The sequence below is a fragment of the Diabrotica undecimpunctata genome, chromosome 9 (assembly GCF_040954645.1).
Source record: "Diabrotica undecimpunctata isolate CICGRU chromosome 9, icDiaUnde3, whole genome shotgun sequence".
NCBI lineage: Eukaryota > Metazoa > Arthropoda > Insecta > Coleoptera > Chrysomelidae > Diabrotica > Diabrotica undecimpunctata.
In genome coordinates this window covers 80,809,166-80,836,308 of record NC_092811.1, presented here as the reverse complement: position 1 = coordinate 80,836,308, position 27,143 = coordinate 80,809,166, and the positions used below count along the sequence as shown (strand labels likewise).

Sequence of the window (27,143 nt, the reverse complement as noted above, 5' to 3'; positions counted from 1 at the left end):
TCAATCATATACACTTGTAAAAGTAGAAAGGGAAACGTTAAATATTTTAAGGTAGCATCAGCAAACGAAAGGAAAAGTATTTTTCAGAAGTTTTGGGAGATAAATAATTTAAATACCCAAAATCCGTATTTATTTGGATGCGTGCAGATTAAAACAAAGGTCCGCAGTACCAAACCGAAGGAGTCGCCTTTCCAAAGGAGTCACTCTGTCGATTATTTAATAACAACTACAGGCAACACGAGGTATCAAATTTGTAAGAGAGCATTTCTAAATATTCATGGACTACAAAATAATAGGGGTAGAGTCAAGAATATTGCTAAAAACATCAAACAAGATTTACTAACGCCGAAAATGGATGGAAGGAAGGATGGATGTGCACTGACAGAACATGCATTAACGTTGAAACATGAATTTAATTTCGAGGATTCCTGTATTTTGGCAAAGGAAAATAACCATTCAAAACGTGTTTTCTTGGAAATGTGTTCCATAAGATTTACTAGATCTTGCATCATTAAAAAGTCTGACATAGATAAACTGAGCAACATTTATTGTTACTTACTAGAAAAACATCCAAAATAAAATAAATATTTACCTGTACATAAATTACACTTATATGCATAACATGTTGCATACCATTAAGACAGGTTTAAAAATTAAAATCACCTAAGATGGGCCTCTAGTATTTTTTAAAAAGAAATATAATATTAAGTACACCTAATTACTTTTTAATCATAGGGTTTTTTCTTTCTGTTCTGTATGTGTCAAAGTTAAAACACACCAGCAAAAGATGCCATAAACAAAGTTTTATTATCTTTACCTAAATTTTAAAAATTTTAGAATGTATTTTGTCCATTATTTTATATTTTATAATGTGTGTTATAAATGTTAAGTGTAAATGCTTTTATAAATAATTTCAACGACTAGTAAGTTTGTAGCGTTTTAAATTTTTTTAACTACGAAATATTTATATGTTCAAAATTTCTAAAGACGCCCCTGTTTGTCTGTTTGCAACGTTTAAAATAATCAATAAAAGGCGTGTTGTCTTTCTTGTAATAAAGACGTATTAGCACTGGGAGTGTTTTTTTCTTTATTTACATTCAAAATTCCCCATTTCGTACATGTTATTTCTAACTATAATATTTCAAGGTTGTTACAAACGATTGTCGAGGGTATTCTGTTTGTTTTAAGTTTGTAGACAAACTGGTTGGAGACGTGAAAGGAAATTTATTTTGGTTGAATTTGTAAAATCTAACGCAAAGAGTCAAGCAGGAGATTTGAGACGGAAAAGATGTTTAGGCGATTTTGAATCGGGAGTCCATTCAATTTTTTTGTGTAATGTCTTAAGACCGGTTAATACCGGTGATAATACTCTTTGCATAGTGGCAGTTTAGAACAGAGTAATCATCGTAAGATTTGTGCAGTATACCCGAACTAAAGAAATTTTGGAAAATGATTATATAGGATGTCCCATCAGCTTTGTTGTCGTTTGCTGCTTTATCCAGCTCCATCTGCGTCAGATTTTCATTCCAGCGTAGGGAAATGGTTTTCTTTTTATTCCAGTAAAGAGTATTGTCCTTGCAGCTCCAATCCCAGATATAGCAAGTTTTTTTAAAGTTAAGTGGCAAAGTTTGTGAAGGTAACAATTAACATTTTAATTTTTCCAAATTAGACAGACATTTTTTTGTTAAAAGTAATAATTGTTTTCATTAAAATTTAAAAAGGATTTGTAATAATTAATAAATTATAAATTTTATGGTTTAACTGACTAGATGTCATTTTAATTGTTTTTTTTTTAATTTAATGTTAACATATGACAGCTAGCTTTATTTTTTTTCGATATTTATTTGTTTTGTTTGTTTTAAAAAAAGGTTAATCTCTGTGCGGTAACATTTGTAAGTTTTTGTAGTATCTCCAACCCCTGGAGTTTGTAAACGGACATATGTAAGTTTTTTTATTCTGCATTTTACAACTATTTATATAGTATATTTTTTGTGCCATTTGTATTTTTGATAACAACTGTTTGTGGTAAGACACAAAAAATGTTAAATTTTGTTTCTTAACATTTGTTTCTTTTTTTAACTAACCTTTTTGAGTTTCCGTTTGAAAAAGATATATTTTTTATGTTTAATAACTATTTCCCTTGTTACAACTAGTTGTTGTAATAGTTATAATTAGGCACCTCGAAGTGGCGCTCTTTATAAATTACTAGAGTGTTTCCTGTTTCTTGTTGTTTTATTTTTTTTTTCAAGAAATTCATGACCCTTTGTCTCTTTTTTTTGTAGCTGCCCAAATCCAAACCCTTGTCGTTCACTTATCCACGACCCCAGCTCTGCAACAACCCCCTGACTGCCGTTTGCAGAAGTAACGATTGTTTTGCTTGCCCTATATTCGTTCCTATAGTTTCTGTTCTCTATTTCTACCTCCATAATCTTACCCTGAAGTAGGCAAAATATTTCGTTACAAGTTGCACTAAAGAATTGTGATATTCTATAAATATTCACATATTTTTCTTATTACAGTGTCTTGAGGAATAAAACCATTCCGAAAGCTAGACAAATAGTCAAAAGAGTGTTTCATTAACATCCCGGCCAATTTTCTGTCTGCAACCCTAATAAATTGTGTTGTTTGGTTATATATATATATATATATATATATATATATATATATATATATATATATATATATATATATATATATATATATATATATATATATATATATATATATATATATATATATATATATATATATATATATATATATATATATATATATATATATATATATATATATATATATATATATATATATTTGATGTATTGGTGATATAAACTATTTAACCTTAAATGAATTGAATGAAAGTTAACACTGAACCATATTCAGTGTTTATTGTCAACGAAGTAAAATCCATACCTGATAAAATCAGCTGACCGTAATGAAGTAGCTGCTTTAATGATACTGTTTCGATTAATGTACTCAATATAGATGGTACGTCAACCTAAAAAAAGACATACTAAAAATATATTAAGAAGTAGGATACAACAAAACAGTAAGATACAACACAATTACACAGGAAATCAATCTTTAAGTTTAAAAATGCAATAACAAAAAGGTGTATGTCGTATTCATAACCCTGAAAAGGAAGGAATTCAAAATATTTTGAATATTGATAGTTGGCGATTGGATAAAAAAGTAGTTCCATGCAAGTTTCTAAAAATTGTTCACAATATGTTTCATTCAACGCATCAGCGACAAACCTATATCGGCAATGAAATTGTTTTTCACTGACGAAATGGTCAATTTACCGTTAGTAGAAACTAACAGAGAAAGTGGTCGCAAACGTAATGAAAAAAACTGTTAACTGTAAAAGAAATATCACTTAAAGAGTTGAAAGCTAGGTAAACACTGCCATTACAGAGTTATAAAATAAACTAAACATCTTGTACTTTTATTCAAATCAGTATCAGTCATCAGTCAGTATCAGTTATCACTATAAGTCGACTCGAGCGGTCGAACAGTGCGGACGTCTTTTGGTGGGAGCAACTGACCTGCTGTTAACGGAGCTTATCAGCTCCCGGTGCGTAAGGGTTGCTTTCATTACGAAGATCATCGCATGGTATCCTCGCCTAAAGCATAGCATTGTCAGTGAACGCTCGCATTTAAAATAATGCATTTATTTTACGTGGCGATGATAATATAATACCTTCCTAAGGGTGCATTCATAACTGAGACCATCGCACCGTCTCCTCTTCTAGAGCGTAGCACTGACGGTGAACGCTCGCATTTAAAGTAATGCATTTATTTTACCGAAAATGTATTAAATAATACCATCCCATAGCCCGAGCGAGGGTCGACGCCTCGTTATTGACGCACGCTAAGACATCGTGCGGTGCGGAGGCACTTGTTTTTCAATCAAGGCGAAGAGCGGATGCGAGGCTGTTTTTAGTTGAACCGTCAGGGAGCTGCCTTTATAGGCTCCTCGCGGAGGCTACAATAGCTTCGTGTTTGCGAAGATAACGGGTTCACCTCAGAGTGTCGTCAGGGATGACACTGTAAGGCTTTGACATTTGTGGTGAGAGAAACGGTAAGAGGATACCTCCCTGAGAAATCAGGGAGTGAACAACCGCGTGGTAGCTGGGACGACACCCAGGAAAACCGACTGGCAGCGGCCGGGAGGGACGACAAAAACAGAGTCTTCTGTATAGTTAAATCTTTAATAATTTTGAACATTTATGTTCACGGCCTTCCGGCACAATGAGCCATAGCCTTCCCCCAAAGAGTGATGTCACACAGGTGACATCACAAGAAGCAGACGAGGATGATAAATCCCTATCATCAACCCCTTCAGTTGCGAATGCAATAGTACTGTATAACAACTTTACTAAAAATTTAAATACTCCGGTAGCAGAAAAGACCCCAACATTTGACGATGACTCGTACGTGCCAGAGTTGGAGGATACAAAAAGCGAAGTCGATACAGACGACGAAATCTCTACCACTACGGAGATGGCAGCCATGAAAGCCATCATCATCGACGGGGAGCCGAGCCCAGCCACCACGTCAGATGAATCCCGCCCCCAACCAAGATGGCTGAAGAAGCGGCAGAGAAAGTAGCCGAGATGGAACTGGTAGAAACTCCACCGAAGCAGAAGAAAAGGCACCGGACCCCTGGAGACTCCTCTGATGAGGAAGAAGACGCCAAAAGGGCAAGAGAAATGGCAGCCATCGAGAAAGCCAACGATCTGAGTAGGTCAGTCAAAGCACTAACCGAACAGATTAAAGCAATGAAAGAAGAAAATAGAATCCGAGAAGAAAAACTTCTAGCTCAGATGACTGAGCTAAGAAGAGAAAATCAAGAAAAGAACAGGGAGGTCAAAAGACTAACTGATAAGATTCTAGAGCTCATGGACGCTCTGACCCAGCAACGCAACGAGGCAAAGCTGCAAAAAGAAGTAAACAACCCTCCAGAACCGATCCAAAAGGTGAAAGAACAACAACCTAAGAATCCGGTGAAAAAAACGGATCCTAAAAAAGGAAAAACAAAAGTTATACCCAATATAACTACGGACGATATGGAGACTGAAGAATACGAAGAATGGCACACACTATGATTCGGCCCGAATAAGAACGACAAGTTCGATACACCGAAACAAAGCGTAGCGGAGAAGCAAACCCAGCTAATCCAAAAACGCAAGGAAGAAGAAATGGACAAAACCATCAAGTCCAGGCAAGAAAGAAGGCAAGTCCAAGAAAAGAAAAAGGAGATACAACCTCCTAACAAAAAAGTTGTGGAAAAAACACAAGAAAAGAAAAAGGAGATACAACCTCCTAACAAAAAAGTTGAGGAAGAAGCAGCCCCCGAGGTCAACCACTAAGTAGTCTCTACCAAACAGCCAAAACCACTGGCTATAATCCTAAAAAGAGTAGGATAGCACCAGAAGATCCTGCAACAAGCTGCAACCAAGAAGATTATCTCGGCAAAAAATTTACCAGATCAGGAAGGTCTATAGTTATCCAAACTAAGACCAGAGAGGATTACCTAGAAATGGTAAGACTCTTAGAAAACTACACTCCAGCTGTGGACTTTATCGCGTATCCAATAGATACCGATAAAATGAAGAGAGTCATCATAAGAGGATTATCGGAGAACACCAACACCACTGCAATCCTTAATGAATAAATAGATAAAGGAGTAGAGGCAACTAAGGTCGTGAACATGACCTCCAAAAAGTCCGACAAGAAACCCCTTCCGATGTTCTTGGTTACGATCAAGGCAGAGGAAGACAAAAAATGAAAAGCATTTTTGACCTATGCTACATGAAGATAAGCATAGAAGATGAAATGAAAATCAGGACCGAAACAATCCAGTGCTACAAATGCAAGGATTCTACCATAGTTCCAAATCATGTCACTGTGGCGCTAAATGCGTGAAGTGTTGAGAAAATCACCTCAGCAGTGAGTGTGGAAAGGACAGAACAACTGATCCTAAATGCGCAAATTGCGAACAAGCCCACACGGGAAACTATCGTGGATGTCCAAAAGTACCAAAAAAGAAAGCCGCCCCATAACAACCAAAGGCAAGGCCCATTAATACCAGCAACACCATAAATAAGAGTGTTAGCTACGCTCAGGCTACAAAAAAGCCTGAAAGCGTAAACACAGAAGCACAAGCCACCGTCGAAGCAGCTGCGCTAATAGCCAGTTTCAACGCGTATCTCAATGCCAAAATGGCGCGATTCTTCAGCATGCTGGAACAGATGACTGAAGTAATGACAGCCATAGGAAACATAGGTCAGAAATGTTAGCACACCATTCTGAAGATCTTCGCATTGGGTCATGGAACTCCGGCGGAATATTCAAAAAAATCAACCTTCTGGACGAAATAATAAACAGATTAGAGCTCGATATCGTAGCCCTTCAAGAAACCAAACTAGTGAAAAGGAAAAAAACAAAATTTCCAGGTTACGGTATCTATAGAACGGATCAGGTGGAACTGCTATACTAGTTAAAAAAGGAATCAAACACGAACATATCCCAACACCAGATGAACTGGTCACAATGGAAACCACACTCATACGACTAAAGGCCAACAACGAAACACTAAAAATAGTGTCAGCATACGTCAGACCTAATGATCCGATACTAGACGAAGATTTGAGCCTAATCCTGAACTCAGAAAAGCCAACAATAATCATAGGAGACCTGAATGCGAGATCTCCCAATTGGTTTGATAGGACGACCAACAACAACGGAAGACGACTATGCAGCCATCTCGAAAACAGACCCAACACGTACGTGATCGGACCAACAGAGCCGAGCTGTTTCCACAGACAACTTCATACACATCTCGATATTGCAATCCTACACAACGTGGGTCAACAATACGAGATACACTCTCTACACGAAGGCGATTCGACACACAATCTAATCGTCCTGACCCTGGGCGTAATCGAAATGAACTATTTGCAGCCCCACAACAGAAAGTTGGCCGAACTTCAAAAGAATAGTAAGCGAGAACGTCGGTAATATCCCTACAATACAATTAATAATATCACAGAATCAGAAGACAGCGTAATAAAATTAGAACGGACAATAATTAACGCTATCGATGCCAGCTCCAAAACCGAAACAATAACCTGACAGAAAGGAAGATTTAGGGACATAAGTATAGAACTTCAAAACCTAATCAAGGAGAAAAACAGAAAAATAAAAAGAGCATATCGGACAAGAACAAGATAAGACAAAAGAATTGCAAACGAGCTAGACAGGGAAGTGAAAAGACAGCTACAAAATCACAGAAATGAAAGCTGGGATACCTATATCCAAGAGCTAAATCCTAATTAATCCACCTTCTGGAAATTATCACAAATCCTCCGAAAGGACAAGAAACTCATACCTACCCTACACGGAGTAAACGGGATTGTTCATACGGAAATTGACAAAGCAGAAGTCTTGAAGAACGAGCTAGAAAGGGCGTGTAGGAACAACGAACACCCCAACGAAAACCTAGACTTCGAAGAAGAGGTAGAAAGAACAGCTAGAAGATTAAAAAGAAAAAAGGGCAGAATAGGGATAATGTATACATCTCCCGAAGAAATAAAAGCCAAAAGACAAATGCCAAAAAAGCCCCAGGACCTGACAATATCACAAACAGGGCACTGCAAAATCTACCAACAAAAGCTATTGTTTACATCACCAACATTATAAACAATATGCTCAAACTAAGATATTTTTCAGACAGATGGAAGGAAGCACACGTAATCATGATTGCTAAGCCAGGGAAAAATGGCACATTTCCACAAAACTACAAGCCAATGAGCTTACCATCATCGATAAGCAAGATTGCGGAAAAAGTGATACTGAAAAGACTCAACGAGGAGTCTCAAGCACTACACACCATACCAGAAGCTTAATTCGGGTTCAGAAGCAAACATTTCTGTGAACTACAGGTACTAAGACTTACAGAATTTATAACGAAAGGATTTAACGAGAAAACGTACCCAGCAACAGCTTTTCTGAACGTTAGTACAGCATTTGACAGTGTCTGGCATCAAGGACTCATTTACAAAATGAACTCAATGGGATAAAGCGAGGCGATGACATGCCTCCTTGCGTCATATCTAGCCAACAGAAGATTCAGAGTTCGAATATGGGCAACCCTGTCCGAAGTAGGGACCCTGGAAGCAGGTATGCCTCAGGGAGCTGTGCTATTACTGTACCTGTACACCATATATACGGCCGACACGCCAATAGAACCAGGATCTCTGTTAAGTCTTTACGCTGACGACACAACAATAGCTGTTAGCTGGAGAAACCCGGATCATGCAGCTAATCATCTGCAAAGAGCACTGAATAGATTCCAAAGATGGTGTATGAAATGGAAAATAGCCTTAAACCCGGACAAAACACAGGCTGTAATGTTTAGTCACAGAAGAAGTGTACCAAACCAAGAAATCACAATTGGAAACACTCCTGTAGATTGGACCAACCAAGCAAAATACCTAGGAGTGCTACTCGACAAGAAATTAAAGTTTACGGAACATATCATTCAACAAACGTACAAAGCAAAGTGCTGAAAAGTCAGCTCTCAACGCTCATAGTAAGAAGAAGCAAACTGAGACTCAAAACCAAAATCAGGGTTGCAAATAGCATCATCATGCCAATCCTATCGTATGCCTCCGCTGATTGGGGACACACCTGCAAATCTAACAGAAAGAAGATACAGATCACTCAAAATCAAATAATCAGAGATGCATTAAAAATACCGAAATACGTACCCCTAAGATACGTATACAGAGATTCTGGACAAACTAGAATCTTACGAACGCTAGACGAAAGAGCATACGAAATATTTAACAGACTAAGAAACCACCCAAGCAGAATGCTAAGACAGCTGACTAACTACAACGAAAACATCAGGAAGGTACACAGAAGACCAAAACAGCAGATAGCAGGATATAGGGAGAACCCAATTGAATAAATAAAGTATGTGATGGTGCATAGTCGTCAAACATCAGGATGCAGAGAGACAGGAAACAAACCAAAAAAACTCTGGCAAGAGGGTACGCTTTTTTAGGTTTTTAGGACTCTGGCGAGAGGGTACGCTTTTAGGTTAGGAACAATATACACGGGGAATGTGATGTGATGGCCGTATACACCTGGGAATACACACCCCACTACACGCACACTTTAGGAAGGAAAAAAAAAGGGAAAGAATTGTTGTCCAGGTTTGTCCCGAAGCACCAAGGAAGACCCAAAAAAAAAATGTTTTCTGTCTAAATTATTCTATTTTGTTTTCTACTCAATTTGAAATTTTCATTCTTATGATCATTCTAACGTAAATTCAACATCATTAACCAAATATGGAGAGCCCGTCAGGCTCTCCATATACCGCAATAGCGGACTTGGCCCTTAAGGCAGATCATGTGATTACTGATCTTCTCGCGAAATCCGAGCACTAAGGTCATGTGTGCGGCATACATGGGCTTGGTGGCCGGACCCTACTCGGATGCTCAGCCGGCGAGAACAAAATTTATTTTGTCAAATCGGCGGCTGAGTGGCCGGGCACACATTTTTTCCGAACATAGAGTCGTCAGCTCAGGCTGGCACGCGCTTTTTTCTTTTCTTTTAGGGACTCAAGTCCCGAAGTCATGATAGAGTAACTTCTATAGAGTCAGTAAAGTAAATAGGGAGAAAAGCCTACATGTGACTACCCCTACAGATAGGTGGCATAACCACAGTCAATAAAAACAGAAGGTGTCCCATTACCCAGGGCACATTAGTAACTTTCAGATCATAAGCCTCCTCACGTAAGTCACACGATGAGGAGGGGTGGAGGAAAAGCCTGGGGGTCAGATAGGTACCACTTCGACTAGCGTTACATTGGTATACACATGTTCCAAGGGGCAGGGTTGATCACTGCGTGTGTGTGTGTGTACTTTTATTCAAGGTCTACTTCATACGGCTGGTCTACGTAAAGGTGGTGGAGAACCTGTGCAAGAACTTTGGAAATATTCTGATGGTAGACCTATTTATAGAGCTATGTCTCCAAAAATATTCTCTGTAACATCAGTTTCTTTTTTCGATTTGATAACAAGGAAAATAGACCTATTCTTCGCATAAAAAGTTAGCTCCAATTAGAACAACTTCCCAAAATGTTCGTTCCATAATATAAAAGCCTCACTGTTGACGAAAAGTTGTATCATTTAGAAGTAAATGTTCCTTCTCATAGTATATTCCATCTAAACCAGGTGGTAAATATGGAATTAAATTACGGTTTTATCTGATGTCAAAACTGCTTATGTGTATAGTGCAGAAGTGTACACACGAAAAACAGAAAATCAGCCCCGTGACGTAAATCAGGACAGAAATGTGGTTTTACGACTTGTAAAAGATGTTTAATATTCTGGTAAAAAAAGAACTACCAATACTCTTTTTATTGACTATAATTTAGCGACAGAATTCTTCTTATGGGATAGAATAAAATAGAAATATGCTTTATTGTCACTGAAAATTGTCGAATTTTATGGACAAAGTTTACAAAAAGTCAAAAAAATAACAATAACAATTAAAATATAATAAAATTATATAAATCGTCAATATCACAAAATAAAAGATAATAAAATATACAATTCACTGCAAAATTTAACTAAATTGCAAATTGCATAATAAAACCTTACGAACTATCTGTACCCCGGAGATAAAGGACATTTTCTTACTTTTCCAGAAGAGCAGTTTTACCATTTTTAAAATTTGTAATCAGTAAATACTCAAATGTTTCTTATATTTACCTAAGATTAATATATTATTATTGTTGTGTGTATAATCGTTTTTCCTTCCATGACGTGTTATGTATATACCTGAAGTTTACCGTTCATTAAGTATATATATATATATATATTTTTAAATGTATTGTTGGACATAGTGTTGTTTACCTCTAACAACTTTTTTAAATAATTGCATGTTAAGGCATTTGTTAAGGTCTTTTTTCAGTCATTGTACTTTTGTTTTGTGATTGGTAATGGGATAACTGAGACTTGATTTAATTGGACTAGAAACGTTAGTTGCTGTCTTCGATACCTCATGAAGTCCATCTCATACATATTTTGATTATTGAAATCGATCCTACAAAAGAGCTTTCCAATGTGTTTCTATTAGACTTATAGGAAAACACATATTGACAGTAGAACACTCTCTTTGTTAACATTTTTGTTTCTACTTACAAAAGAAGGATTAGATGACAATTTCTTCAAACAGCCTTTTGAAGTTTTTGAAATCTGCAAGTTCCATATTGTGCACTATGTATTTACCTGATGTTTGCCTAACTAGCTATTGCCCATGGTGTTAAAATGGCCAAATTAGACAGGTCCTTTCTTTTCCTCTCGATTAAAGCATGAATAACTGTCTGCTTTCATATGCGTGTGCCCTTTCAGTAAAAACTTTTGAGTGATCCTCTTTATTTGGGGGTACGTATTTAGTATCTAAAAATAGCACATTATAATACTTATATTTTTGTTTTGTCCATAGTTATCGGTTTAAAGAGTGATGTCCTGTACTTGACTACCTGGAATTGTATTCTCAGCCCATCTCAAAATTGACGAAGTAACTTTATTTGCACCACTGGCCTCTTTCGTTTAGTCCCACATCATACATTGTAGGTACAGAAGAATTACTGGCATCATATTATGTAAAATATAATGACCAAAGCATCCTTTTGTAGAAACTAATACAATTGATTGTTAGTGGTGAAGGCAAACATTTTTGCAAATCACCAGATTGTGTTTTGATGACTTTTTAGCCATTATAAAGTCCACTTGTTGTAAGTTATACCGAGTTTTAAAGTCAATTAGATGAGCATCATGATCGGCCTGTACACCGGTTAGTTAATCTTCAGTAAGATTATTTTTCAATTGAGCGGTGAATGTACTGCATGTATCACAAGTGTCTGTTTCGGGTGGTTTTAACAACAACTTGAAGTCGTTATTAAAAATATCTGCATACAACCACTTTTTTGCTCTTAGCTTTGAATTCACTGTCTTTCATTAAATTTTTCAATGTACAGTTGATACATCTTTTTTATTGTAAGTTCTGTGCCCAGATAATTTCTTTTGCTCTTTCCTCTGGAATAATGACTCTCGTACTTTGGGAAGGAATTAATATGTTGATGTATACTATTTATGGTTTCAGTAAGAGTTTTATTGATTGGCGTGTGTCTACCTCTTTGATCTTTTATTAAACTTCCTGACACAATTTTTTTCAACATGTTTACTACTACTAAATTAGGTATGTTAAACACTATGTCCGGACGGTAAATAACAGTGCACAGATTTAGTAGAGCTAACAATACCAAGTTTACATGGTGTTGTTTACCTTTGACTGGAAGTGGACTTGGTGTTTATTAAAAAGTCGGTAACTTTCCGTAAAGCTGTCTCTGTACATAGTATGGTTTACCTGTGTATAGAGCCAGAAAAATTATATTCAAAAGTGCAATAATCCCAATTTTGACAAAAATGGACATAGTGTCCTTTACCTCCGGAGTACAGATATAAAAATACTTCAGTTGCTGGTATCTAAACGTACTGTAATTTGTTAGTTATTTGTTAAGAAACTCTAATATGGTCTTTCAGATAGATAAGCTTTTGTCAATTTACGGAACTTAAGGAAAGAAGTTGTAGATTTTAGTTGCAAAGGGAGATGGTTGTAAAATTTTTTTGCCGAATATAATATAGATTTCTTTACTATCTCAGTGGACGGGATCAGTAAATACACATTAAAGCTTAAATTTCTGGTGGAGTAGTCTTGCTGGAAAAACATGTAGGTGTATAGGAATTATGCAAACAGTTTCTAGAAAAAAAGGAAAAGACAGTGAAGATTTTATTTCACGTACAGGGAGCTTGCGCAACCGTTTATACGTATTTCGGCCCAATAGGCCTCATCAGAACGGCTTTCGCAAACGCTCTGAACGTGAAATAAATCTTTTCTGTCTTAGGAAGCAACAATGTGTTTTCTAAAAATTGCAAGGCAAGTTTCTAGAATATATAAAGCTGTACTAGAGCCCCTAAGAGAAAAAAGTTCTATTATCAATGTTTGGGTTTTAGAAGAATAATTATAACTTAAAAAAAAAGGATAAAGCTGTTATCCTTTTGTCTTTAATGTATTTAGATAATAATAATGTCATTGTAGGAACATAATAAACTAGACATTGCTTTGAACTATAATAAAACCAAAGGACGTGTAGATACGACAGGCACAGTAGCACCAGTTTATACTTGCAAAACAGAATCTAGAAAGTGGATAGTATGCGCATTTTATAATATTTTAGATTTGACGGTAATTATAATTATAATCTATTAGAAAAATAGCGAACTACTCGAATGGTGACCAATGTTCCACAAAATATCAAAGATACATGAACCATGTAAAATGTCAAACGACAAAAGCTTTTACGAACTAATAAAAACATAATCAGAATTTATTTTATAATAAGTACGAGTTTTATTCACTGACTCCGCCTGTTACTCCAGTCGTCAGAGACGAAAATGACACTGAACCTCTAAAAATCATACGGACAAGCTGAATTTTGCGGAGAATAATACTTTAAAGGCCCCAAAAAAGATGCAAAAAAGTTTACTAATTTTACCTACGGGCTTCTCCCAAAAACCCAATCGTAGAAGGGTAAAAACGCAAAAAAATCGATTTAATAAGGATCTGTTCACCGTAAAAATAAATGTTTTAAATAAAAAATGTAGCTAAGGTAATTTTAAACATAAATGGTTCTTGGCTTTTTTGTGTAAAATGAACCGTTCTCTTACAAATAACGCTTGAAGCGACTGTCGATTTTGAATGTCAGTTAAGCGCGCAAAATCAATGTTCAATAAAATTTGTATTAGCTCGACTGTAAAAATTCGATATATTTTGATTCAAGTGACATACCGAAAAAAATTAATATGCGTTTTAATGATAAGAAAATCAGCTTTCGTATCCTATTTTTGTATTTTGCCACAAACAAACTCAGATATTATACAGGTGTTAAATAAATAATCGTGGCGCGATTTTTGCTATTTTGTATAATTCTCACGAGATCAATACAATCTATTCATTTAATTGACTGGCCACTATAATATTTAGATTACTAGGGTCTAAGCTTTAAAACCCAAAGCATGAAATTTTAGTTTTGTTTTTTTTTGGCAACAAATGTGAGGCATTTGAAATATGTTAAAAAAAAGCTGGATTTAAACTTTCACATAAAATAACAAACAATCTAAAATATTTAAAACTTTTTTTTTCAATTACACTAGTACGTTTTTCAACGAACCAAACTTCTGCAATAAACTACACTTAAAACCGTCTTTTTAAAGGTATAATCCATGATGTGTGATCGTTTGTAATGTAAAACATTAAATTCTGCGTTTTTATTCATATTTTAAATGCCTCATATTTGTTTCCACAACTCAAAATTGAATTTTCCTGTCATACGTTTTAAAGATTGATCTCTAAAATGCAAATTTTATTACAACTGGTCAATGAAAGTGATTAATTTTATTGATCTCACGAGAATCGTAAAAAATGGCAAAAATCGCGATACGTTTTTTTAATTAACACCTTTATAGAAAATTTCGTTTATTCTCGGCAAAATGCAAAAACCGCATACAAAATCTGCACTCTTTGTCTTTAAAACTCATCTTGATTCTTGCCGATAAGACACGTAGATCAAAAGATATTGTAACACTTTTTTATAGTTAATATATTAAATTATTTCTAATCCTTTTACCCCGTTGCTGACACGCCGATGGCCGTATTTGCAAATAATATATACGCGGTAGGTCGGTTGGCCATTAGGAAATTTTATTGAAAATTACCGAAATATTACGGAACAATCTACCTACTTATTTAAAAACGACGGTTTACATAATCCTCGGTTAATTACTTCCGGCTCTAAGGCCGGGTTCCTTTATGATAAATTTGTTAAATATCGCCGAAGGCACGTTGTCGTAATTTTTCTGAAGAGAACGTAATTCCGGGGATTTTATATTTCATCACGTTCCTAGCTAGAAGGGTACCGTTAGTTTCAATGTTCGTTAGATTCTTTTTGTCTTCTTAGAAATAGATACGGGCTGATTGTCATTTTCCACACCTTTTTCTTGGGTAGTTTGGTAAAATTTTAGAGGAACCAACTTACTTCCCGGTGGGCATTCGTCGAGTAAAGACGCTTCGCTCACATTATCGCCTCTGTGTCACGTTATCTGTGCATTTTCTTTCTAAGTGTGTATACACTGTATATTTGAGTTTTCTGTATCTAATATCATATTAGATTAAATATTGGTATAGAGTACCTTTAATTTTAATTAACTTCAGTGCTTGATACAAGTAAAGTATTATAGTAAATTAAATTAACTTCTAAGAAATTTCAATAAACATAATTACGAACATTTAGTTCTCCATCATTAAATAACAGTGCGAGATAGATAATCAACTTAACCAAGTGCGGTTTGGTTAAATTTTTATTTCGGTAACCTTTTTGTATTCTTGTAAATTTATATTTGATTAATTTTTGTTATTTGGTATAATTGTTATGCATTTTTAACCCGGTGTCTTGAGATATGCCCATTAAACAGCAAAGAGAGACCTTTAATCAACCTTGGTTGAATTTTTTCTTACTCCCGATCAGGCTGATAATTGAACCTGTGCATTGTTATATTTTTGTATTTGTAAAGGTACTTATTATTTATATTACTGCTTATTTTTATGTGTACACCACCATTTCATAAATGATGGTGTATTTTTATTACTTGTATGTACATTCAGCTCCCGACATCATTGTGTTGTTGAATATATTGTTTTTGTTTTATGTATGTATTTTATTTGTCGACTCCTAACAAGTTTCTTGATATAACCATAACTCTGAATATTTGCTTTTTACCTTTAAATATTACTATACCTTTGACCAGTAGAAAGATCAGAACGATTAAGTTTCGTAGGTAAGTAGATAGACGGAGTCCACCTAATATATTTATTATTTTTTTATGTTGAGTGTTGACCAAATTTATTGAATAGTTAACTGTTGAGATCTTTCCTTATATAGAACCAAAATATCTTTCTTTATTTCTTTTCTTTTCTAAGGTTTCTTAATTTTCTCCTTAAACCCCAAAAATTAAGTGGCGCCCTGTTCCCTATCTTATCTTATCTTTGGTAATTTTACCCATCTATCTTTTTGTTTATTTCTGTATCTTTTCCAATATCTCTTATCCGATCTTTACTTATTTCGTCCGTTGGACCCATTCCCGGTTCCAAAAGCTAGTTTCGAACTCACTCTCCACCAACCATCTGGCTGCCGTCCGCAGTGTCTCCATTGGTGACCTTTCTAGCACCATTCAAAAAAGGTTTCCGAGGTTACAATATCGATTTTTTACCGTCGAGCTGATACAAATTTAATTGAACATGATTTCGCGCGCATAACTGACATTAAAAATCCACGGTCGCTTCAAGTTTTGTTTCTAAGAGAACGGTTCATTCTACACAAAAAATGTATAAATTCTTAGTAAATCGCTTTTTTTGCTATTTTACCCTACTACAAGGGTGGGTTTTAGGGGGTAAATATGGTAAACTTTTACGCATCTTTTTTGGGGTCCGAAAATTAATATTCTCTGCGAAATTTAGCTTGTTCGTATCATTTTTAGGGGTCAATTCTCTGATGACTGGAGTATGTACCCATAGAGGCAAGAATTGTAACATAATACTTCGGTATACAAGGAAGGTTCACCAAATTGTTTTTAAATTTAATATAGATAATTTTTTTTATAGACTGACTTTGCCAATTCCCCAAAGTGATATCATGGTTAAGCCATTGCTTAAAATAGTGAACAAACGTTCAGACAAATCCGTAAAATATAAACAGAAAAACAAATTAAAACTACATCAAATTTAAATAGTAATGTTTTACCTGGTCTATATTATCAATGTTCATATCGGCCATAATTTCAAAATATGCCCTACAGGATTTCTGTAGAAACTTATTTTCCACACACAACATTGTCGCTAACTCTCTTATATCTTTGTCGGAAAAATATGGTGGGGGAATTTGATATAACTGTATTGAGTCCGCTAAAGCCTAAAATACATTATAAAAAATAGTATGAACTGTTTATTTTATCACATATCTTAAGAATTTTTGGTACTATATAAAACAATTTCTCTAGTGCTGCCCACCTTTAAATAATGAAAAAGATTAAATATATTTTTTATGCAATTAAATGTATTAATAAAAACAAATAACTAAAAAATTCATAAAAAATGTTTCCTAAAATTAGTGGTACACTTGTGTAAAGAGTTAATACTTAAAACAATACGAAAATAAATATCTCTGTCAACTCCTCGTTATTGTTTCTTATTTTTCGCAATTCCCTGACAAAATTAATAAAGTGTAATATAATATTAATATCAAGAGCAAACTTAATAAGACGACATACCATGTCGGAACATTTTAAGATTTTTTTTCCTTAAGATTTATTAATGATTACTAACAATATAATTTTACGGCCATTGATTGTTAACTTTAAATACTCTAATGAACTATCCTTAAATTTGCTTGTCCAAGACAAGAGTTTTAAAAGTATTGACAATAACATATTTAGTCCTTAACTTTAAAATGTAGAGTACATATTTCTCCTTTCTTCATTCTCTTAATTTAGGAGAACATAATAAATTAGGACTTGTCATGTATATGAGTTTTTCAAGCCTTGCAGTTTTTGCGAGCTTTTTTTACACAGGGTGTCCAAAAACTCTCCTGACAAACAAAGACCTGAGATTCCTCAGATAATTTTAAGACAATTTAACCCAATTTATCTAGTTCGAAAATGCTTCCAAAGGGACCTAGAGCTCTTTGAAGAATGGCGTCTGGTAATTAGTTTTTTTAAATACCTCCAGAAAGCTTTTTTTTAATGAAAACTGGTACGATTATTTATCTTCCAGAGTTAAACCGATTTTATAAATTCTAATTTCTAACACCGATCATAGGCGTCCGTTTTGGGTAGTTCAACGGTTATTTTAACGCATAACTTTTTTGTCTTTACCTTTTAAGCATTCATTATCATCATCATAAGTGGCTCGACAATCCGTTGTGGATCTTGGCCTGCTCACAAAGAAGTCGCCACTCCTGTCGATTCCTGGCAACTTCCCTCCATCTTCTAACCCCTAGAATCTGTAGGTCTTCTTCCACATCATCAATCCATCTCATTCGTGGTCGTCCTCTGCTTCTTGTGCCCTCTGGTTTTGAAAATATTAATCTCTTCGTGTATTCGTGATCTGACATCCTAGCAATGTGTCCAGCCCATCTAAGTCTCTGCACTTTAACGAATTTAAGCATTCATTATACTTGAATATTTAATTTTCAGATATTCTAGTACTAAAAGGCACTCCTGATTTAAGTCGACAGGATACACTGTTGTCCAGAAAAATGGATTTGAAAATTTTTCGTTTTTTTTTAGCCATGAAAGTTAAATTAATATTATTGCACTAGTTGTCTTTGACCTGTCAATAGAATAAAATACGTTTTCACTGTCAAATTGTGGTCGGTTCGCGACGTTTATCTTTTAGTTTTATACTTCATGGGATTCAAACATAACAATTTTAATTCAACAAAAAGGGTTTTTACTATTGAGGAATACGCTAATATGCTTTAGATTAGGGCTAAATGGGGTATAACGCTCGAACAGCACAACGTAGATACCCTAAAAATTTTTTCAATCGTGATCCTATCGACAAAGCTGCATTCACAAAAAGTGGAATTTTTAATGTGCATAATGCACAATATAATTCGTATATTGGTGACAATCCTTACGTTGTTCAAGAATTTAAGCATTAGCATAGGTTTAACATAAACGGCTAAATAGGAGTAGTTAACGATGAGCTATTTGGGCCTGTGGAATTGTCTCCAGTTTAAATGGTGCTGATTACTTACATTTCCTGCAAAATGTTTTACTTGATTCATTAGACGATGCGCCTTCAAATATTCGGCTAAACTTATGGTTTTTACATGACGGCTGTCCGGCCCACATTATCAGGAATATACGAGACCTCCTTGATAATAACTACGAAGACTACTGAATTGGAAGAGTTGCTTAGGCAGCAAGGTCATCCGATTTTAAACCTGGCGATTATTGTGTTTGATGCTACATAAAAGCATTTGTTTATTCCGTTCCAATACAAAATCGTGCACAAATCTGGCTAATAATACAAGATGCTTGCAACGAATTTAGAAATAACTTTGGAACTTTTTCAAGAATTCGGCGTTCCCTAAGCCAAAGGAAAATTTATGTAGATGTAACTATTTACTTTTGATTCTTCTTCTTTTAGTGCCTATTCATTTCGAATATTGGCGATCATTCTGGCTATAATTATTTTATTAACTGATGGTTTAAATATATAAGTTGTTGTTGTGGAGAACCATTTCCTCAGGTTTTTTAACCATAATATTCTTCTTCTCCCAATACCTCGTTTTAGGAATACTTTGCATTAAAGGATTATTTTCAGTAATCCGTATTTAGTGCCGTTTATTATTATATGTCCTAGATATTCTAATTTTCTCCTGTTAATGGTATACATTACCTATCTTTCTTTCCCCATTCTTCGTAGTACAGTCTGGTTGGTTATCTTGTCTGTCCATGATATCCTTAGGATTCTTCTGTATAGACACATCTTAAAGGTTTTAAGTTTTTTCTACATCGCTTTAGTGAGTGTCCAGGATTCAACTCCGTAGTATAATATCGAAAAGATATAACATCGTAGGAGCCTTACTCGTATATCCAGATTAAGGTTGTGGCTTTTAAAGAGTTTGGCCATGTGGTTGAATGCACTTCCAGCTTTCTCCATTCTACATTTTACTTCTTGTGAGTGATCCCATTGATCTTTTACTATTGTGCTCCCACGACTTTGGTTTTTTTGGGGTCGTGAGAAATGGATGTATCGTCCATATTGCACACGAGTTGCGGCTTGTCCTCTAATTTTAGCTGAACTAAAGTTTTTTTGAGAATATCAAAATATTCTTGGATGATGAAAGATTTTGTCATTTTTTTTCTTGAGTACTCCACAGCTTGGGGTTTTTTATGCTTAGTTGGTGACGTCTTATAAAACTCCCGAACCACTCATCTCCAGGAGTGTTATCCAAAAAATGGAGTTTTGGTTACAAATTCGCCAACAATCTGTAGTAGTTCCAATCTGGATATTCCAAATCCCCACTGCTCCATAGTTTTCAGTCCTTGGGCCAATCTAGTCTCATCTTGGAGTGGAATCGCTGGAGCCCTTCCTTACGATTTGCTTTTAACTCCTTGAGCACCGATCACATGGTAGAATAATGTTTTAGGAATATTATACAATTTATGTGCCCGGTATATCGAACAAACCCCTCTTTTAATCTCTGACACTGCGTGATTTAAATCATCTTGGGTATGTTTGGTTGCCCGAGCCGACTTGCGTTTATAGTTTTTCACCATGTTTAATCTAGAATTAAAAATTAAAAGATAGTTTTGCAAGTTCACAGTTACCCCAGTACACGTGGTCACATTTACCCCAGTAGACAATATAAACGAGGTAAGTGTGACCTAAGTCATAATTCAGTTAAAAATTAAAATTGGCAATTTTTTAATACATACAACGTAATATAGTTGTTAAACAATCTTGCATACCATAAAATATTTACTTACCACCTAATACTCGCTTCTCACAAAATTTCTAAACAAAGTCTGCACACTAACATCAACAAGTTAATTCGTACTAACATACGCCAGCGGTCAAATATCAAATTACTTGTTTTCTACAAACCTTGTAGAACTACTTGTGTCAAGAACTAAAGTTTCTACTCACAAGATGCCGCTGGCATCCCTAAATTGTAGAAAATTTTATATAGTTTTGTATAGTCACACTTACCCCACAATCACACTTCCCCGGGTTTATCTTATAAGGAGTTCATGTCTCGGTATATTTCCTATAAAGTTGCTTATTTGTTTATAAAATTCTGATATTTTCTCCTCACTGTAGTCTGCTGTGGATGCATAGACTTGTATAATGTTAGTGTTCATCGGTGACGTATTTATTTGTAACAAGAGGATTCTATCGTTTGCTGGTATGAAGTTTTTGACATGTTTGGATATAATTTTATGTGTGATAATTCCGACTCCATTTTCATATTTACCATTTTCTGATCCTGAATAGTATACTCTGTATTGTTCTATGTCTCAATAACTTTCCAGTCAGGCTACCTCATTTAGCTTGTGCCCATTATTGCTATTTTGTTGCGTTCTATTTCTTTGATTGCACAATTACTTTTGATACTTGTTATTTTTGTATTACTTTCGTTTAATCATAATAAATACTTTGTTTTAAAAACCCTTTAAATAAAATTTTGTTTCAATTTGATTTTTTGCTTATTTTCTCAAACTTTTTTTACGAATTGTGTGCTGCATTTATTGAAACAAATGATAATTTATTAAATTAATTAAGGTACCTATTAATTTAACTTTTATGACGAAAAACCGAAAAATTTTTAAACCGATTTTTCTAAAAAATGGTGTCTCCTACCGATTTATAGTGTAAGTATTTTTTAGTTCCAGAATACCTGAAAATTTAATAATCTAGTATAACAAATGCTTAAAAGTTAAAGACAAAAAGTTATGCATTAAAATACCTTTTGGCCTACCCAAAAGAGACGCTCATGACTGGTACTAAAAATTAGTAATTAATGGAATAGATTTAACTCTGGATGATAAATAATCGTACCAGTTTCCGTTTTTCTAACTAGAAGCATTCTGGATGTATTAAAAAAATACTACTTACAAGTCGCCATCTTTAGTTGCCATCTTTAAAGAGCTCAAGCTCCCTTAGAAAGCATTTTTGGACTAGGCGAATTGGATTAAATTGTCTTAAAATTATCTGACGAATCTCCAGTCTTCATTTGTCAGGAGAGTTTCTGGACACCCTGTATATCATCTAATTTACTGATGTCCTCAATACCTTCATCTCGATCTAGCCCATCTTACGATATCCCGGACGCGGCGTCATTATCTTCTAAACTTACTCTTTTTTCGGTCCCTAATAGTGAATATCTTCGTACAAATATCTTCGTCCAAATACCTTGGAGCATGAACCATAGAAGATACTGATCAGACAAAAGAAATAAGATGCCGCATTGAAATTGCACGGTTAACTTTTAGTAGAATGATAAAACTATTTTTGTAATCGAGATATCAATATATCGCTCCGAATAAGAATGCTTCGATGTTATATTTTCTCTACTCTTTTGTATGGGGTTGAAGCTTGGACACTTAAAAAATCCAACATTAAAAACCTGGAAGCATTCGAAATGTGGTGTTACCGACGTATTTTTAAAATATCATGGATGGATCGCAAAACAAACCAACAAGTTCTCGAACAACTAGGAAAACAATGTGAAGTTTTAAATTACATAAAAATCAGGAAATTGAAATACTTGGGGCATATCATGAGAGATGAAAAATACGAACTACTAAGAAATATAATACAGGGTAAAATCAAAGGAAGAAGAAGTGTAGGAAGGCGTAAAATCTCGTGGCTACACAATCTCCGTGAATGGTTTGAATGCTGCTCAATTGAACTATTCAGGCGCGTAACCAACAAAATTATAATTGCCAGAATGATTTCCAATCTCCGATAGGAGCGGAACTTGAAGAAGAAGAATAGTGAAATCAGCAATGAATCTAAGCATTCTTATTTAAATGGTCCTTAGAAACTTCCTCTTTGCAACTGTTTCCGCTATAATCTCAATCGCATAGGTTATTACTGATCTAACATCGGTTTTATAATTCTTACTTCACTTCCTATGCTCATGTGCTTGTTTCTGCGGATAATTTCACGTAGGTATCCAGATATCACTGCTGTTCTATTAGTCTGTGTTTTGACTTTCTCCTTGAGGTTTCTACTAATGTCCAATATTTTGATTGTTTGCTACTAGTTTACTTCTTTAAGGTACTTTGTAATCGTAAGTGACTCTGTTTTCTTAATAAATATATCCATATTAAATTTTTTTTGGAAAGTTTTGAAAGCAGTATAGTAATACCTTATTTAATTTTTGTTCTAATATTTGACAAGGTAAAATTAATAAGTCAAATATAAAGTATTTTTAGTGAAAATAATGGTTTTTCCCATTGTCAATACAAAAATGCTACAAGAAGATAGCTTTACATTCTACGGTTGAAGCGCGGACAAAATTGCCGCACCGCTCTTACCTTCTCAATTTTTTAAAAACTACCCGCTCTTTTGTTCTATCCCGGCCATGTACCTGCTACAAATGTTAATTGATAAAGTCAGTCGACTCCAGACCAACAGAACCGACATGTTTCCACGGAGAACTCCCTACGTATCTCGACATTGCAATCCTACACAACGTGGGTCAACAATACGAGATACACTCTCTAAATGAAGGCGATTCGACACATAACCTAATCGTCCTGACCCTGGGCGCAACAGAATTGAACTATTTGAAGCCCCACAACAGAAAGAAAACAAGTTGGCCAAACTTTGGAAGAATTGTGAGCGAGAACATCGGTAACATCCCAACAATTAATAATATTACAGAACTAGAAGATAGTGTAATAAAACTAGAACAAGCAATAAACAATGCTATCGATGCCAGCTCCAAAACCGAAACAATCACAAGACAAAAAGGAAGATTCAGGGATATAAGTATAGAACTTCAAAACCTAATCAAAGAGAAAAACCGGAAAAGAAGAAGAGCCTACCGCACAAGAACAGTAGAAGACAAAAGGATTGCAAATGAGCTAGACAGGGAAGTGAAAAAACAACTTCAAAATCATAGAAATGAAAGCTGGGACTCCTATATCGATGAGCTAAATCCTAACAAATCCGCCTTCTGGAAGTTATCTAAAATCCTCCGAAAGGACAAGAAACCCGTACCTTCCCTACACGGAGTAAACGGGATTGTCCATACGGAAATCGACAAAGCCGAAGTCATGAAGGACGAACTAGAAAGGGCGTGTAGAAACAACGAAGACCCCGACGATGACATAGACTTTGAAGAAGAGGTAGAAAGAACAGCGAGAAGACTTAGAAGGAAAAAGGGCAGAATAGGTATTACACATACATCTCCCGAAGAAATAAAGGAACTTATAAAAATGACAAATGCCAAAAAAGCCCCAGGACCCGACAACATCACAAATAGTGCGCTGAAAAATCTACCAAAAAAAGCTATTGTTTATATCACTAACATAATAAACAACATGCTAAAACTACGATATTTCCCAGATAGGTGGAAAGAGGCACACGTAATAATGATTGCAAAACCTGGTAAAAACGGCACATTTCCGCAAAATTACAGACCTATCAGCTTATTATCATCTATAAGCAAGATAGCGGAAAGAGTCATACTAAAAAGACTCAATGAAGAATCACAAATGCTAGGAACCATACCAGAGGCTCAATTCGGGTTCAGAAGCGAACACTCCTGTGAATTACAGGTACTACGACTTACAGAATTCATCACCAAAGGATTTAATGAAAAAATGTACACAGCTACAGCTTTTCTGGACGTCAGCAAAGCCTTCGACAGAGTCTGGCACCATGGACTCATCTATAAAATGAATGAATTTGGTTACAGTGAGGCGATGACATGCCTCCTTGCGTCATATCTTGCCAACAGAAGGTTCAGAGTTCGAATAGGGGCAACCCTATCCGAAGTCGGGACCCTGGAGGCGGGTGTGCCTCAGGGAGCGGTGCTGTCGCCGTACCTGTACACCATCTATACGGCCGACACGCCAAAAGAGCCAGGCTCTCTGTTGAGTCTTTACGCTGACGACACAGCAATAGCTGTTAGCTGGAGAAACCCGGATCATGCAGCTAATCATCTGCAAAGAGCACTAAACAGATTCCAAAGATGGTGCATAAAATGGAAAATAGCCCTAAATCCAGATAAAACACAGGCTGTAATGTTTAGTCACAGAAGAAGTGTACCAAATCGCGAAATTACAATCGAAAACACCCCAGTAGACTGGACCAACCAGGCTAAATACCTAGGGGTACATCTAGATAAGAAGCTAACGTTCACTGAGCACATCAATCAGCAAATACGCAAAGCCAAAGCGTTGAAAAGTCAGCTCTCAACACTTATTGGAAGGAAAAGTAAACTACGATTTAAAACCAAAATCAGGGTTGCGAATAGTATTATCCTGCCAGTCCTAACATATGCATCCGCTGCGTGGGGACACACCTGTAAAACAAACAGGAAAAAGATACAGACTACGCAAAATCAAATAGTCAGAGATGCCCTTAAGATACCAAGGTACGTACCCTTGAGATATGTATATAAAGACTCAGGACAAACAAGAATCCTACGCACGCTAGACGAGAGAGCATATGAAATTTTTAACGGACTAAGAAACCACCCCAGCAGAATGTTAAGAGAGCTGACTAACTACAATGAAAACACAAGGACGGTACACAGAAGACCAAAACAACAGATAGCTCGATATAGGGAGAACCCGTACGAATAAATAAAGAATGAGATGGTTGCAAGAAGAACGAACAAAGAAATGCAGTCAATCAGAAAACACACCAAAAAAAAAACTCTGGCGAGAGGGTACGCTTTTCTTTTTTAGGTTTTTAGGTTTTTAGGTAATTATAAGTCCAATACACCGGGGTGTGTGAGAGCATTATACACTTAAGAATGCACACCCCAATACACGCACACAAATAGGATTAAGATAAAAAGGAAAGAATTGTTGCCCAGGCATTTTATAGTCCCGACGCCACAAGGAAGTCCACAAAAAAAAAAAAAAAAAATGTGTTTTCTGATTAAATAACGTAAATTCATATTGATACATTCATACTTTTCATTAAACCGTTTAACGTAAATTTACCTTATATAGCACATATAGAAGGGGCCCGCCAGGCCTTCTATATACCGCTCCGCGGACTAGGCCCTTAAGGCAGATCGAAATGAAAGATCTACTCGCGAAATCCGAGCACTGAGGTCATGTGCGGCATGCATGGGCTTGGTGGCCGGACCCCTCTCGGGTGCTCAGCCGGCGAGGAGAACAAAATTTATTTTGCCAAATCGGCGGCTGAGTGACCGAGCACACACTCTTTTCCGGACATAGAGTCATCAGCTCAGGCTGATGGCTCTATGGTCGGAACACACGCTCTTTTTTCTTTTTTTTTAGGGACTCAAGTCCCGACGTAAAGCTAGAGTAAAATCAATTGAGTCAGTAAAGTAAATAGGGAGAACAGCCTAGATGTGGCTACCCCTACAGTTAGGTGGCATAACCACATTCACTATAAACCGAGGATGTCCTATTACCCAGGGCATCTTAAGTAAATTTCAGATCATAAGCCTCCTCACGTAAGTCACACGATGAGGAGGGGTGGTGGAAAAGCCTGGGGGTCAGATAGGTACCACTTCGACTAGCGAGGTGTGATCGGTTTGATCTTCGGACATGTGGATCCCATTCTTACATTGGTATACACATGTTCCTAGGGGCAGGGTTGATCACTGCGTGTGTGTGTGTCAGCCGACTCCAGTTTTTTGACAAATTCTCCGCACGCCAGCCGTTTAGTTTTGATATTTTGAGCGTTTGTCAGTTATTGTTAATTTTAAAATGTCTACGCATGAGGCAGAACATGAACGTTTGCAACATCTAATGGACGAATGTCTTCGAAACGACGACGAGAATAAAAATATTCAGTACGCCGATGACGAAGTAGAAATTAACATAAGACAAATAAAGAGATAGTGATACAGAACAAGAAATTTCTGATACGGAAGGCGTTGAAGTGATGATTTCTGCTAGAACTAGAAGAAATGTTAGAACACGTTCTGAAAACTTAATCACGCATTTGTCAGGTAATACAGAAGTTACTAAGAATTTAAAAGGTAAACTAGGTATTTGGAAATATATTTTTAACGACACCACGATAACCATTATTGTTAGATCTACAAACAAACATATCAGATACCCCCAAAAAAACTATAATCGAGAGAGGAACGAAAAGAAAATAGATGCATTAAAAATTAGTGCATTGATTGGTTTACTCTATTTGGCAAGTACATATTCAAAATGTTTCGAAAATCACCTTTACAAAAACATATCCATGCACATATGTCT

At 35.7% G+C, this 27,143-nt stretch overlaps 1 protein-coding gene across 1 annotated transcript in view; it reads right to left on the bottom strand.

Annotated features, from left to right (window-relative positions):
- Nucleotides 1-27,143, bottom strand: part of LOC140450184 (lipase 3-like) — a 78,017-nt gene that overhangs the window by 28,436 nt on the left and 22,438 nt on the right. The window contains exons 4-5 of the mRNA XM_072543642.1: nucleotides 16,940-17,107; nucleotides 2,914-2,998 (exon numbers count right to left, since the gene is read on the bottom strand). Of these exons, the coding sequence (XP_072399743.1) occupies nucleotides 2,914-2,998; nucleotides 16,940-17,107 (253 nt within the window). The remainder of the gene's footprint in view (nucleotides 1-2,913; nucleotides 2,999-16,939; nucleotides 17,108-27,143) is intronic.